The following is a 16,530-nucleotide window of genomic DNA, read 5'->3' on the forward strand; positions in this document are numbered from 1 at the left end:
CTAGACCCCCCAAGGAACTTATCTAGATGCATATTGAGCACTTTAAACCCCCAGGTGCTTCCCAGAAGTTTATAGCGCAGAGCCATGAAAATAAAAAATAATTTTTCTTTCCTCAAAAATGATTTTTTAGCCTGGAATTTCCTATTTTGCCAAGGGTAATGGGAGAAATTGGACCCCAAATGTTGTTGTCCAGTTTGTCCTAAGTACGCTGATACCCCATATGTGGGGGCAAACCACTGTTTGGGCGCACGGCAGGGCTCAGAAGGGAAGGCACGCCATTTGGCTTTTTAAATGGAAAATTAGCTCCAATCATTAGCGGACACCATGTCACGTTTGGAGAGCCCCTGTGTGCCTAAACATTGGAGATCCCCCAGAAATGACCCCATTTTGGAAACTAGACCCCCAAAGGAACTAATCTAGATGTGTGGTGAGGACTTTGAACCCCTAAGTGCTTCACAGAAGTTTATAACGCAGAGCCATGAAAAAAAAAAATTATTTTCTCAAAAATTATCTTTTAGCCTGCAATTTTTTATTTTCCCAAGGGTAACAGGAGAAATTTGACCCCAAAAGTTGTTGTCCAGTTTCTCCTGAGTACGCTGATACCCCATATGTGGGGGTAAACCACTGTTTGGGCACATGCCGGGGCTCGGAAGTGAAGTAGTGACGTTTTGAAATGCAGACTTTGATGGAATGCTCTGTGGGCGTCACGTTGCGTTTGCAGAGCCCCTGATGTGGCTAAACAGTAGAAACCCCCCACAAGTGACCCCATTTTGGAAACTAGACCCCGAAAGGAACTTATCTAGATTTGTGGTGAGCACTTTGAACCCCCAAGTGCTTCATAGAAGTTTATAATGCAGAGCCGTGAAAATAATAAATATGTTTTCTTTCCTCAAAAATAATTATTTAGCCCAAAATTTTTTATTTTCCCAAGGGTTACAGGAGAAATTGGACCCCAAAAGTTGTTGTCCAGTTTCTCCTGAGTACGCTAATACCCCATGTGTGGAGGTAAACCACTGTTTGGGCACACGTCGGGGCTCAGAAGGGAAGTAGTGACTTTTGAAATGCAGACTTTGATGGAATGGTCTGCGGGCGTCACGTTGCGTTTGCAGAGCCCCTGGTGTGCCTAAACAGTAGAAACCCCCCACAAGTGACCCCATTTTAGAAACTAGACCCCCCAAGGAACTTATCTAGATATGTGGTGAGCACTTTGAACCCCCAAGTGCTTCACAGACGTTTACAACGCAGAGCCGTGAAAATAAAAAATCATTTTTCTTTCCTCAAAAATGATGTTTTAGCAAGCATTTTTTTATTTTCACAAGGGTAACAGGCGAAATTGGACCCCAGTAATTGTTGCGCAGTTTATCCTGAGTATGCTGGTACCCCATATGTGGGGGTAAACCACTGTTTGGGCACACGTCAGGGTTCGGAATTGAGGGAGCACCATTTGACTTTTTGAATACAAGATTGGCTGGAATCAATGGTGGCGCCATGTTGCGTTTGGAGACCCCTGATGTGCCTAAACAGTGGTAACCCCTCAATTCTACCTCCAACACTAACCCCAACACACCCCTAACCCTAATCCTAACTGTAGCCATAACCCTAATCACAACCCTAACCACAACCCTAATTCCAACCCTAACCCTAAGGCTATGTGCCCACGTTGCGGATTCGTGTGAGATTTTTCAGCATCATTTTTGAAAAATCCGCAGGTAAAAGGCACTGCGTTTTACCTGCGGATTTTCCGCGGATTTCCAGTGTTTTTTGTGCGGATTTCACCTGCGGATTCCTATTGAGGAACTGGTGTAAAACGCTGTGGAATCCGCACAAAGAATTGACATGCTGCGGAAAATACAACGCAGCGTTTCTGCGCGGTATTTTCCGCACCATGGGCACAGCGGATTTGGTTTTCCATAGGTTTACATGGTACTGTAAACCTGATGGAACACTGCTGCGAATCCGCAGCGGCCAATCCGCTGCGGATCCGCAGCCAAATCCGCACCGTGTGCACATGGCCTAATTCTAAAGGTATGTGCACACACTGCGGAAAACGCTGCGGATCCGCAGCAGTTTCCCATGAGTTTACAGTTCAATGTAACAAAAATCGCTGTACACATGCTGCGGAAAAACTGCACGGAAACGCAGCGGTTTACATTCCGCAGCATGTCACTTCTTTGTGCGGATTCCGCAGCGGTTTTACAACTGCTCAAATAGAAAATCGCAGTTGTAAAACCGCAGTGAAATGCGCAGAAAAAACGCGGTAAATCCGCCATAAATCCGCAGCGGTTTAGCACTGCGGATTTATCAAATCCGCAGCGGAAAAATCCGCAGAGGACCAGAATACGTGTGCACATACCGAAACCCTAACCCTAGCCCTAACCCTAGCCCTAACCCTACCCCTACCCCTAACCCTACCCCTAACCCTACCCCTAACCCTAGCCCTAACCCTACCCCTAACCCTAGCCCTAGCCCTAACCCTAACCCTACCCCTATTCTAACATTAGTGGAAAAAAAAAATTCTTTATTTTTTTATTGTCCCTACCTATGGGGGTGACAAAGGGGGGGGGGGTCATTTATTATTTTTTTTATTTTGATCACTGAGATATAATCTATCTCAGTGATCAAAATGCACTTTGGAACGAATCTGCCGGCCGGCAGATTCGGCGGGCGCACTGCGCATGCGCCCGCCATTTTGGAAGATGGCGGCGCCCAGGGAGAAGACGGACGGACCCCGGCAGGATCGGTAAGTATGATGGGGTGGGAGGGAGCACGGGGGGGGGGGGAAGTCAGAGCATGGGGGGTGGATCGGAGCACGGGGGGTGGAACGGAGCACGGGGGGTGGAACGGAGCACGGGGGGGTGGAACGGAGCACGGGGGGTGGATCGGAGTGCAGGGGGGTGATTAGAGCGCGGGGAGGGTGATTGGAGCACGGGGGGAGCGGACAAGAGCACGGGGGGAGCGGAGCACAGGACGGAGGGGAGCCGGAGCAGTGTACCAGACAGATCGGAGGGCTGGGGGGGCGATCGGTGGGGTGGGGGCACATTAGTGTTTCCAGCCATGGCCGATGATATTGCAGCATCGGCCATGGCTGGATTGTAATATTTCACCAGTTATAATAATAGGTGAAATATTACAAATCGCTCTGATTGGCAGTTTCACTTTCAACAGCCATTCAGAGCGATCGTAGCCACGGGGGGGGGGGGGGGTGAAGCCACCTTCCCTGGGCTAAACTACCACTCCCCCTGTCCCTGCAGATCGGGTGAAATGGGAGTTAACCCTTTCACCCGATCTGCAGGGACGCGATCTTTCCATGACGCCACATAGGCGTCGGATTGGCACCGACTTTCATGACGCCTACGTGGCGTCATGGGTCAGGAAGGGGTTAAAATTTTATTATTTTTCCCCGACTAAGGGGGTGATGAAGGGGGGTTTGGTTTACTATTATAGTGGATTTTTTTAGTGGATTTTTATGATTAGCAGCCGTCACACACTAAAAGACGCTTTTTATTGCAAAAAACAGTTTTTGCATCTCCACATTTTGAGAGCTATAATTTTTCCATATTTTGGCCCACAGAGTCATGTGAGGTCTTGTTTATTGCAGGTTGAGTTGACGTTTTTATTGGTACCATTTTCGGGCATGTGATATTTTTTGATCCCTTTTTACTCTGATTTTTGTGAGGCAGAATGACCAAAAAGCAGCTATTCATGAATTTCTTTTGGGAGGATGGGGGGCGTTTATACCATTCCACGTTTGGTAAAGTTGATAAAGCAGTTTTACTTTTCGGGTCAGTACGATTACAGCGATACTCATTTATATCTTTTTTTATGTTTTGGCGCTTTTATATGATAAAAACTATTTTATATAAAAAATAATTATTTTTACATCGCTTTATTCTGAGGACTATAACTTTTTTATTTTTTCACTGATGATGCTGTAAGGTGGCTTGTTTTTTGCGGGACGAGGTGACATTTTCAACGGTACCATGCTTATTTATATCCGTCTTTTTGATTGCGTGTTATTACACTTTTTGCTCGGCAGTATGATAATAAAGCGTTGTTTTTTTGCCTCATTTTAAAAAAAAATTTTTTACGGTGTTGACTGAAGAAATGTATTTATTGGAACAATATATATATATATTGTTCCAATAAATACATTTCTTTATCTAAATTTAAAAAAAAACAATAAAAGTACACATATTCAGTATCGCTGCGCCTGTAACGACCCGACCTATAAAACGGTCCCATTAGTTTACCCCTTCAGTCAACACCGTAAAAAAAATCGGCTCGTGTTTGACTTCTCTTTTGTCTAACCCTTCAGCTCCCGCGAACCCCGTCTGGCTTCCGACCTCTGCCTGTTTCTGACTACGTCCCCATTACCACTTCCAGCCGGTCCCGTTCCATCACACAGTGGTCGGCTCCACCCCCATCCTTCCCTCCGACCTCGCACATTCAGCTTGGCTTCGGTATGGTACCCTCGGCACCTTGCGGTGCTCTCACTACCTCCTCGCTGGCCTGTGTTGTCTGCTAAAGTTCCCCCTAGGCTTCACCTCCGGTTACGCACGCGCTGTGTATCATTACAGTACTTATGTATATCTCTCAGTTATGCACAAACATTACTGCAAATTCTCAACTATATCCCTGACCCTATGTCACTCAGCTGTCAAATGTCGTAGCTCTGTCAGTGAGCGTTGCTCAAAGTAGATAACATTGACAACATCATTAGGCAGGGTGTTCACCACCCAGCCAGTCAATCATTAAAAGAGATGTGGTCCCCTGCTGCTGGGTGACGCACATGCAGCCCAGCAACGAGCATTTTCTGCTATTCAGCGCCTAGCTGCATTCAGACATTGCATCCATTTTGCATCATTTTGCTGTGAGAATGGTAAAACGACAACATTTTTGTTTCAGTTTTTTTAAATTTGCTGTCTTCATTGCAAAAAAAAACGGGATATGGCTGCAATTTGTGAACGCAGCCTTAGGCCTTGCTTATCAGACAATTGCTGGGCTAGTTAGCATACTAATCATTATGTTTTACACACCTTGTAAACTCCTTACTGACTGTCCAAGGATCCGAGAATGTTCCTAGAACTGTCTCAGTATAAAGCTGCAGAGTCGTATAACAAAGTAATTTCATCTAGTTCATGCAGTGTTCATGTTCTACTTTTTTCCATTGAAGTTAATATGAATTCTCATGCCATAGCCATAAACAACACGACATGAGGTTTTGGAAGACAGAAGGTTGTGTTGTTAAAAATAGAGAGGCTTTTTGGTATTTGGTATTATTGCTATGTAATTTATATCATTTGCCTAACTTAAGATTTTTACTCACGTGAGCATCTGATAAGTGGCATATGAACATGTTGGTCCAAGAATGGCACATCCCAGATGTTTTTTTTCCTACAGAATGAAATAAGACAAGGTATTATTTAACTGCTCATCTATAAAGAGATAGCATTGAAGTCATAAATTAGAAGGTGAAATGGTAAAAAATAAAAACATTTCCACCATTGCATTTTGGATTTATTATATGTCATTGCAACATCAAATTTATATATTTTTTCAGTCTTTATTTTACTGGTTTAAAAAAAATGATGAACTTTGCAAAACAAGAATAAAAAATATTAGTTTGTTTCATTGTTTTCTAACAGCCATAACTTTTTTTATCTTTTCTTTATGGGAGATGTGTGAGGGCTTGTTTTTTGCTTATGGAGCTTTTGTTTTTTATTGGTAGTATTTCATGACACATGACGTTTTGATCACTTTTTATTCCATTACTTCAGGATGAGAAATTACTGAAAAATTCCAATTGTTCCATTTCAATATTATTTTTTCTTTGTAGTGTTTACCACGTGGGTTCATTTTAATATAATTTTATGTCTACAGCTGAATTTTACAGATATAGTGATGACAAGTATGCTTTAAAATATACATATAATATATAATGAAGACACAAAAGAGAATAGTAAAACCAAAAACACTCAGTGTTCCTGTTTCCATATAATATATAATATATATATATATATATATATATATATTATTATGTTTTACTATTAGTATTCCATAACTAGGCTGAGAGTGTGGCGTACTTGACAGAGAGTTTCCATATCTCTCTATGTATCGTTACTCATGAAGTGATTTCATAACATAGTTTGACCTGACTGCAGGAGTCATGTATGAAGATTCCAGGGAAAAAAATGATTTTCCATCTGAATTCTTGTAGTTATTCTCAAGTACAGGAGGAAAAAAGAACTTATTCTGGACCAGAGATTCATACACTGTGCTTTTTAGCATGGCTGACATACAGAATGAGAAAGCTGAAGGGAGGGGTTACTGATATCAGAGCTACATCAGAACTATAGGGAGAGAGGAAGGACAGACTTCTAAAAGGGGCAAACCTTGTTGCATACCAACCAAACAGCAAAATAATTAACCAATACTGTCCATATGATTCCTAAATCATGGGACATGACACTCCCAGGGTGAAATCTTTAGATTTCACTATAATTCCATCTCGGCGCTATATTCTTCGATGATGTCCAACGCTGATCTAGGAACCTAAAGGACAAAAAAAGAAACAAACAAACAAACATGCAATCATTACCTGCAAACACTGTAAAGTCCAATTTATGGTTTGTTGCCAAGTCCACAACAGTAGTAGGATAATACATGTCCAGTTGGAAATCCATTTTTAGATTTGGAAAGCCACAACTTGAAAAACACTTCCACCAACCCAACAATCCAAATGGTGAAAGTTCCATGTTCTAACACAGCTGAAGGTATGTTCCCCGTCATAAGCTGTGTCCAGCACCAATGTTCTTTTTCATGTGACAACTTCTTTCATGAAGCCATTCGAGTTGTGCGTTATGTGAGTTCCAGCCGGCACCACCGATGACCAGTTCAAGCGGTGCCAAAGTGATAAGACCTCAGCTGCATCATTGCTACCACAAATGTGGTGGTGGCTGGTTTGATCTCTTCGTTGGACTGCAGGTCATCAGGCTCAACAGCACTGCTGACATCAATAGAACAAGGATCCTTGTGTAGGAGGCTTGAAGATGACAGCCATGTGTTGTCACTAAGGATAGATGCAACCATGAGTTCTAATCTCTGATTAATTGGGCCAGGCCTGTGAAATGAGATGACAGTGCTCTGGAGTGACTTAACCAATTTTCACTGCTAGTACAGCAGCTCAAAGTTCAAGTCGTGAAACAGAGTGTGCAGGTTTTGGGCTTAGATTTACCCAACAAGGAACAAATCCGCGATGCACCCTGTTGCTGGCCTCTGAGGTCCTCAAACAGGCCACTGCACTGCAGTCATGGCTTTTGTAGAACAATCACAGTGAATGTGGACTTCTCTTCTGATGTCAGCTGAAAGGGACTTTAATGAATAACAACATGGACTTGGAGATGTTTTAATACCTTGACAGACTTTTTCCATGTCTCCCACTTTTGTTATGTCTGGAAAGGTAACAGAATGTCCAAATTCTTAAAGAGAAATACTAGTAACAACTGTAACAGGCTGGGTGGGGGAACCTAGGTGCCATGGACCGAGAAGAGCCTGGAGGAGTGTGACTAAGCAAACACCTGGCTTTGCTGAAGACCCTGATGGTGGGGCTAGAATTGGCTACGGATGGACGATGGGTGCTACTCCAGGATGGATCTTGGACACACGGCAGCTGACCACCAAATAGGCAGGAAGCTGTATCAGCAGGTGCAACCAAGTATGGCAGGCACTGGTGGACATGGATGGTGTACAGGCATGCAGGTACTGGTAGGCACAGCTGATATAAAGGCAGGCAGGTGCTGGCAGGCATGACTTATATGTAGGCAGCCAGGAGCTGGTGGGCATGACTGATATGTAAAAAGGCAGGTCCTGGCGGGCACGGCTGATGTACAGACAGTCAAGTATTGAAAGACACGGCTGATATATGGACAGATCCTGGTTGGCCCGGCTAATATGCAAGCAGGCAAGTGCTGATGGGAGTAGCTGGAATGCAGGCAGGTAGGTGCTGGCAGACACAGCTGGGATACAGGGAAACATGTCAAGTATGGGCAAGTACAGGCTAGGTAAGTAGACTGGCAGGTACAGGGGACCTGGGAACTAGCAAGCGTGCAGCCTACTGACATGACAAGTTGCTTAGGCACCTCCCATCAGGTGCATTAAATAAGTGTCTCACAGCCATTGGCATGAGACACTTTAGGACAGTGCTCTATGACCATTTAAGAAACCGGACAGCATGTGTGCCCTAAGCACAGTGCCCCAGGATCTGCAAGCAGTGCGCAGACCCTGGGCATCAAAGGAAAGAGGAGGAGATGCGGGACGGGCGTCGTGTCAGTGAGTAAGTCGGGAGGAAGCATGCCGGGTGAGGGAGGAAGTATGCAGGGACATCGATGATACAATACCTCCCTTTAAGCCCCCTCATCTTCAACCCACAAGATATGTCTCCAGTAGGAGAAGAGCATGGATTTTCTCCCTGGGCACCCACAACTTCTCCTCGAGACTGAGCTCCTTCAAATCCACAAGAAAAAAGTTTTTCCTCTTGCCCTTTTAGTGGCTAGAATATTCTCTACATTTTCAGTGCTGACTGGAGCAGGAAGGGTACTCGGGTCGAAGGAGGTGAAGATGACAGGCTTCTGGAGAGACATGTGGCAGGAATTGAGGAACAGTAAAGAAGCTGGGAGTTTGAGCTCGCAAGCTATGGCATTAATTTGTTTGAGAACCTCAAATGGACAGATGAAGCAAGGACCCAACTTAAACGAGGGTAGATTGAGACAAACATACTTCAGAGAAGGCCAAACCTTATCCCAAGGATGAAAGAGGCGGGTCCAGACATCTCTTGTCCGTGTGTCTCTTCATCCGTATTGAGGATTTTATCAAAGTGGCCTTGGAGTCCCAGATCTTAGAAAACCCTTAAGAGTTTCAGCAGCAGGAATGTCGGTGGTAGTTGACACAGGGAACAGAATATTGGGGTGTAGACCATAGACCATGAAAAATTAAGATTTCACAAACTCAGTGACCCCTCAGGTCAAGTTTCATGAAGACTCTGAAACTTTTGAGATGATTAAACAACTCTGAAATGAGGATCAGAGGATATTTATTCTTGATCGTTATCTGGTTGAGACCACTATAATCAATACTGGGTCGAAGTGAGCGATCTTTTTCTTTACAAAGAAATATCCTGCTCCAGCTGGGGAGGTTGACTTCCGTATAAATCTCCTGGCTATATTCTCTTTGATATACTCAGACATGGCTCAGGTCTTAGCCTGGGATAGCAGGTAGCTGTAATATCATGGAGGAGAAAAGCCAGGAAGAAGGTCTATAAGACAGTCATATGACCTATGAGGTGGTAGCGTCTCGTCCTCCATTTTATTGAAGACATCAGCGTACGTCTAATAAGCAGGCGTAACCGGTGGTTCAGCTTGACAGATGGGAACTAGACATCGCTCATCAAACACTTGACCCCAACGAAGTACTTCACCAAATCTCCAATCCAAGACAGGCTTGTGTTTCTGAAGTCATGGCAGACCTAAGAACAGAGGATGAGACAAGCCTGATAGTACATAAAGAGGGATCTTCTCCAAGTGCAGCATTTTTATCTGAAGTTCTGCGTGCAGTGCACACACTATGGAGCAGCAGAGGAAAGAGGAGGAGGTGCGGGACGGACATCGTGATGGTGAGTCGGCGTTCCTGCTGGGAAGGGAGGAAGTGTACAGGGACACTGATGCTACAACGGGGGAACAGTGCCTCACCCTATTAAACCAGTATCATATCCCTGCCTTGCCACAGGTTGGCACCCTACAATTGCAGAAAGGGCCAAAGTAAAATAAAGTGCCAAGTGCATATTAACCCTAGAACGCATACCCATAGAAATCTACACATTCACGCAACTGGGGCCTTTTAGGCCTGTTTACAATTATCATGGAATAACTCAAATAAAAACACTTTTCAAAGTTTATTGCAAAGTAAGGATGCATTCCCACTATCGCAGGGGTCCGCCAGGATGGGATTCCGTAATGGATCTGACCTCCTGGTGACCCCAGCTAAGGCTGGCGGACGCATACCTGGAGCCTCGAAGGCCTGCCAGGTTACTTGTTTTCTATTTTCTGTAAAATTACTTTAGTTAGAATTTTGAAACCCTAGATATTCCTCAGGTATATAGTTGTTAGTAATTTCCAGTTGTTCATATATTTTTATGTTATAGGCATTTCGGTATAACAACCTTTTTTTGGGACTACCCCATATTCATGCATCTGGGGCCTTTTAGGCCTGTGTGCAAATAACACAGAATAACTCAAATAAAAATACTTTTCAAAATTTATTTTACAATTGCAAGGTAAGGATGCATTCCAACTAGCGTTGGGGTCCGCCAGGAGGGGATCCGTAATGGATCTGACCTCCTGGAGACCCCAGCCAAGGCTGGCAGAATCCCGCCATTCCGGCAGCCTTAGCTGGAGTTGCCAGGAGGTCAGATCCATTATGGATCCCCTTCTGGTGAACCCCAGCGCTACTGGGAACACAGCCTAAGATGTGTATATTTCAAAACATAATTATGTGCATAAAACAACAAAAAAGTAAGTAAACGGGCACGCCAAATATAGGCATTCTATATGCAATTTTGTTATGAAAACATTTTTTGGTTGTAGCAAACTTGGTGCAGGAATATTTATTTGTAATTTTACATATTCCCCCGACAATTCTTGCATATTATTTTTTTGGCTGAATGTTCCTTGCATACATTTTGTCCGCAAGTAGAACAGAAACGCTCCGATTTTTTTTCCTTCTTTGCTGGACAAATATAGCAGCGCTTTCTTTTTTTTTCTCTTTGCTCTGGATGTTCCAGAAAGCGTATTCCACATTGGATCATTACCTCCATAATTTGCCTTGATAAGCATATCATGCTGCTTCTCTCCATCATAGTAGCCATCAAAAGTTCATAACAAAGTTCTGTCAAAAATAGACGTCTCTTATCTCTCTTGTTGGCATGGAATTCTGGATTAGTTTGACAATAAACAATGTAGCTATTGAGGGCTGACACATCAAGGATATTGGAAAAAAGGGCAATATGCCAACGTTTAGTCTGCCTTTTGCATGAATACTCTCCAATCATTTCGTCCATCTTGTCGAGATCTCCTATTGTCTTATTATAATGCAGTATGATTTCAGGGCTGTGCATTGTGCTTCATGATTGGAGGAATTTTGCGGCGGTTTGGCCTCATAGTACCAACAAGTGTAAGTTGCTTTTGAAGCAAAAAGTTGGCTATTTCAAAATTGGAAAAGTAATTATCCATTGTAATATTTTTTCCTGAATTGAAAATTGGTAGAGCAAGTGTTTTTAGAGTGTTTAGAGAGTTTTTAGCAAGTGTTTTAGAGTCATAAAAGTTCTTCCCCAGCAACAATACAGACAAAAAGACTGAGTATCACATGTAAACCTAGTACAGGCCTAAAAGGCCCCAGGTGAGTGAACATGGGGTAGTCCTAAAAAAAGGTTGTTATACCGAAATGTCTGTAACATAAAAATATATGAATAACTGGAAATTACTAACAACTATATACCTGAGGATTACCTAGATTTTCAAAATTCTAACTAAAGTACTTTTACAGAAAATAGAAAACAAGTAAACTGGCAGGCCTGCGAGGCCCCAGGTATGCGTTCTAGGGTTAATACAACAATATACAGTATCTACTAAGCCCATGCACCTTGGAATTGCTGGGACAGAACACAGCTATACAAAACAATAGTGCTCACATTCAGACAATGATTTTCTGACCCAAAACAAAATGGATAGTGAGAAATTAGTTGCAATCAATACATATCACCAGTTAAGACCTAATTCGGTCCTGACAGCAAGTGTTGTATATTCATTAACTTCATTAGAAATCTCTGCTAAACACTATAGAGTTTATTACCATAACCACTCAACGCATTTCCCCTTTTCTAAGGTTCATTAAGAGTATTCAATAAGGTAGTTTAGCAAAGAAAAAAATCTACTTAGCTGACAGTCATATCTCACAAAATCATATGATTTGTTTGGATAACCTATGATTAGTGATGAGCGGTACGCTCATCACTGGGCGTAAGAGTAGGACAATTGCCCTGCAAATGCACCTGGATAGGAAAATTACTTAAAATAACATAGAATAAAAAAAAGAAAAAAATTATAATTCTGAACCAGAAGGTAGAGGTCCAAGTGGAGCAGGAGGTTGAGGAGGAGTTGGTGGTGTAGGTGGAAGAGGGTGAGTAGGAGGAGGTAGCCAATACTGTTGGGTTTTTTTTGTTTGTTTTTTAAACTGTGAAAACATGCAGTGTTATAATCTGCTGACCACTCTCTCTGTTTACAGGCAGTGTAATACTCAACATTATTTAGGGTTGAAAACAATGAGGAGATGTGGCTGTGTTGGTGGTGGTGGTGATATATTTGCTGCAGGGAGAGAGAGTGCATAGTCAAAATGTGTCTGTTACGTGCCCAAATTAAACACCTTCCTTTGATGCAATCAGGCGACAGTACGTTGTGAGTGATTTCTTAGACCCAAGTACTGATGGATGAATGGTGAGGCCTAGAACAAGTAGAGGTTGTTTTAGATTGGTTGACTGAGAATGCCTTCAGTCATTTTCATCTTCCACCCGGTTGTCTGCTGAAAGCGCAGATTTGGCACCAATTTTTATACAACCTTTTTTTTGTGACAACATCACATTTGAAGTGACTTTGGGAGGCCTGTATGACAGAAAATGCCAAAAAAGTGACACCATTCTAAAAACTGCACCCCTCAATGCCCTGAAAACCACATTCAAGAAGTTTATTAACCTTTCAAGTGCTTGACAGGAAAAAAATGCAATGTGGAAAGAAAAAACTATCATTTTACTTTTTTCACAAAAGTTTAGTTTAGCCCCAATTTTTTTATTTTTACTAATGTAACAGGAGAAAATGAACCCGTACATTTGTTGTGTAATTTCTCCCGAGTACGTAGATAACTCATATGTAGGGGAAAACTACTGTTTGGGCGCACGGCAGAGCTCGGAAGGGAAGGAGCATTGTTTGACTTTTTAAACACAAAAATGGATGGAATAAAGAGCGGATGCCATGTCACATTTGGAAATCTAATGTGTCTGAACAGTAGAATCTCCCCCCACATGACCCCATACTGGAAACTAGACCCCATAAGGAATGTGTCAACCCCCAAGTGCTTCACAGAAGTTTATTACGCAGAGCCATGAAAATAAAAAAATATTTTTTCCAACAAAAATGTTATTTTAGCCCTCAAGTTTTTATTTTCGCAAGAGTAACAGAAGAAAATGGACCTCTTAATTTGTTGTGCAATTTCTCCTGAGTGCACGGATACCCCATATGTGTGGGAAAAGTACTGTTTGTGCGCATATCAGGGCACGGAAGAGCAGGAGCACCATTTGAGTTTTGGAGCCAAAAATGGCTGGAATTGAGAAGTAATGTCATGTCCCGTTTGGAAAGCCCCTGATGTGGCTAAACAATGGAAACCCCCCACACATGACCCCATTTTGGAAACTAAACCATTCAAGGAATGAATCTGGATTTGTGGTGAGCACGATAAACCTCACAGAAATTGTTTAACAGGTGCTTCAAAGAAGTTTAAAACAATGAGCGGAGAAAATGAAAAATCATAATTTATCCCACAAAAATTAGTTTTAGCCCCAAATTTTGCATTTTCACAAGGATAACAAGAGAAAATGCACTGTACAATTTGTTGTGCAATTTCTCCTGAGTACGCCGATACCTCAAGTGTATAAAAAAGCTATTTTTGAGGTACAGTGCAAAGCTCAGAAGGGAAGAAGCACCATATTGGCATTCAGATTTTGCTGGAATGGTTTGAGGGTGCCATGTCACATTGGCAGAGCCCCTAAAGTGCCAGAACAGCAGAATTCCCCCATAAGTGACATCATTTTACAAACTACACCTCTCAATTAATGTAGGGATGCAGTGAGCATGTTGACACCACATATGCCTCACAGAAATGTATACCATTGGGCGGTGAAGAATAATTACATTTTTGCTGCTATAATGTTGTTTTAGCCTCAAATTTAAAATTTTCGTAAGGGCTCATAGGAAAAAATGGACCTCTAAGTTTGTTGAGCAATATCTGTTGAGTGCGCCAATACCCTACATGTAATTGGGAACTAGTTTTGAGGATCAATGCAAAGCTCGAAAGGGAAGGAACGTTATATTATAGTGCAGATTTTACTGTAATGGTTTGTGGGTGCTTTAACCACTGGAAGAGCCACTGAGGTACCAGAACACCAGAACCCCCCATGAGTGACCCCTTTTACAAACTACACCTCTCAATGAATTCATCTAGGAGTGCAGTGATCATATTGACATCACAGATGTGTGAAGAATTTTATACCAACATTTTTTTTTTACATTTTTACCACAAAAAATTTGTTTTAGCCTTAGATTTTAAATTTTCATATGGGAAAATGGGTAAAACCTGTACCAAAATCTGTCACACAATTTCTGCTGAACATGGAAATACCTCATATGTGGCTATACAGTACTGCTTAACCACACTGCAAGACTCGGAACAAAAGGAGCGCTATTTGACTCCAGGTGCTCATATTTTCCTAGAATAGTTTGTGGACTCCATATAGAGAGCCCTGAGCGCTAGAAGAGCAGAATACCCCCCTCAAGTTACCCCATTTAGGAAATTATACCACTTTGGGAATTACCTACAGGTGTAATGATGATTTGACTCCGTGGGTGTTTTCCAGAGACTAGCAGCAGTGGATGTTGCTGAATGAAAATTATAAACATACATTATAGTAGTGCACATACATTATAGTGGCCATTACGTTGTATTGCCCAGTACATTGTGCCTAGCTCATGTTTCTGGAGACATGCACTCATAAAATAGGCGGGATCATATCACTACAAAAATGCCAAACATGAGGATGCTAAATTTTTTTTAGGCATACTGTGAGGGTCAGAATTGAGGGTGGTATTTGGATATGGGAGTGCAGAATTTGCTGGCTTTCATGGGGGGGGGGGGGTAAGGATCCATAGCGCTTTTCCAGAGCCTTTGTACTACCAGTAACGTGGAAGCCCCTTATATTTTCATTGACAGATGACAAACCTGAGTGGTGACTTGCTTTATTGAGAATTGAGTTGAAACTATTATGTTTTTATCGGGAACATTTTACATAGCATTTTGCAGCACATTTATCCTGTACTGTACCCTGAGCACTTACAGCTGAGTTTCCATCTAAATCTCTGAGTGACATAATTTAGCTAAAACCCTGAGGGATCCAATCGCTATAATGCATCAGCAGAGTTACTCTGGACATCGTCTAGCCTCTGTTCAGCAGTGTCCTTCTTTTCAGAAGTGTACAAAACTGTGGCCCACCGCATTTTTATGCATGCCTATAAAGAATAACACTTTATGTGTCCCCATCTGCATCATTATAGAGAATTTTCTGAAAGACCTTCCACCTGAATCATGTATTTCAGAGATTTACACTAAAATCCCGGTGTAAGCACCCAGCGTAGAGCGCAGGATAAAAGTGAGCCGAGCCTTACTGCAATCTTTGGAAGGCAGAATGAATAAATCAACAGCAGGTAAAGAATTGGTTTTATTTATTTTTTACACTGTTCTTCATGCAGTATAAGTGATCAGATGACTTTATTTTTCAGGACAGTGCGATTACAGCAACACCAGAATTACACAGTTTTTTTCTGCTTGACTGCTGTCACACACTAAAAGACACCTTTTTTTCAAAAACTAGGTGTCTCCATATTTTGAGAGCTATAATTTTTCCATATTTCTGCCAACAGAATCATGTGACGGTTTATGTTTTATGACTATATGAATATATAGTATTGTATATGAACCTCTGAATTGTAAAGCGCTGCGGAATATGTTGGCGCTATATAAATAAAGATTATTATTATTATTATATGTGGGACGAGTTCACGTTTTAATTGGTACTATTTTCGAGCACATAACATTTCTTGATCGCTTTCTATTCCGATTTTTGGGAGGCAGAATGAACAAATAACAGCAATTCAAGAGTTTTATTATAATGTTTCGCGTGTGATAAAATTGATAAAACAGCTTTATTTTTCATGTCAGTACGATTACAGCGATACCACATTTATATCTTATTTTATGTTTTGGCATTTTTACACAATAAAAACTATTTTATAGAAATAAAATATTTTTGCATCACTGTATTCTGAGAACTATAACTTTTTTTATTTTTTCACTGATGGAGCTGTATGGCAGCTTGTTTTTGTGTGACAGGATCACATTTTCACCTATACCATGTTTATTTACATTCAACTTTTTGATGCGGTATGATGAAAAACCATAGTTTCCCAAGTATTTTTTTTTTTGTCTTTTATGATGTTCATTTTAGGAGTTGACTAGTATGACAGTTTTATAGATTGGGTCGTTTAAGATGCGGCTATACCAAATATGTATACTTCTTTTATTTATTTTTTTACATAAAAATGTCTATTTACTGGTATAATTATTTTTTTTTTTTATGTTTAACAAAAATATTTACAATTT

General features: G+C 41.7%; 1 protein-coding gene across 2 annotated transcripts in view; it reads right to left on the reverse strand.

Moving 5' to 3' along the window:
* The window catches only part of GUCY2C (guanylate cyclase 2C), an 842,638-nt gene that overhangs the window by 749,307 nt on the left and 76,801 nt on the right, over positions 1 to 16,530 (reverse strand). For both annotated transcript variants that reach the window (XM_069737068.1, XM_069737069.1), the window contains exon 3: positions 5,327 to 5,394. In XM_069737068.1, coding sequence (XP_069593169.1) covers positions 5,327 to 5,394 — 68 coding nt within the window. The remainder of the gene's footprint in view (positions 1 to 5,326; positions 5,395 to 16,530) is intronic.

The sequence above is a fragment of the Ranitomeya imitator genome, chromosome 8, assembly GCF_032444005.1.
Source record: "Ranitomeya imitator isolate aRanImi1 chromosome 8, aRanImi1.pri, whole genome shotgun sequence".
In the NCBI taxonomy this organism is placed as follows: Eukaryota; Metazoa; Chordata; class Amphibia; order Anura; family Dendrobatidae; genus Ranitomeya; species Ranitomeya imitator.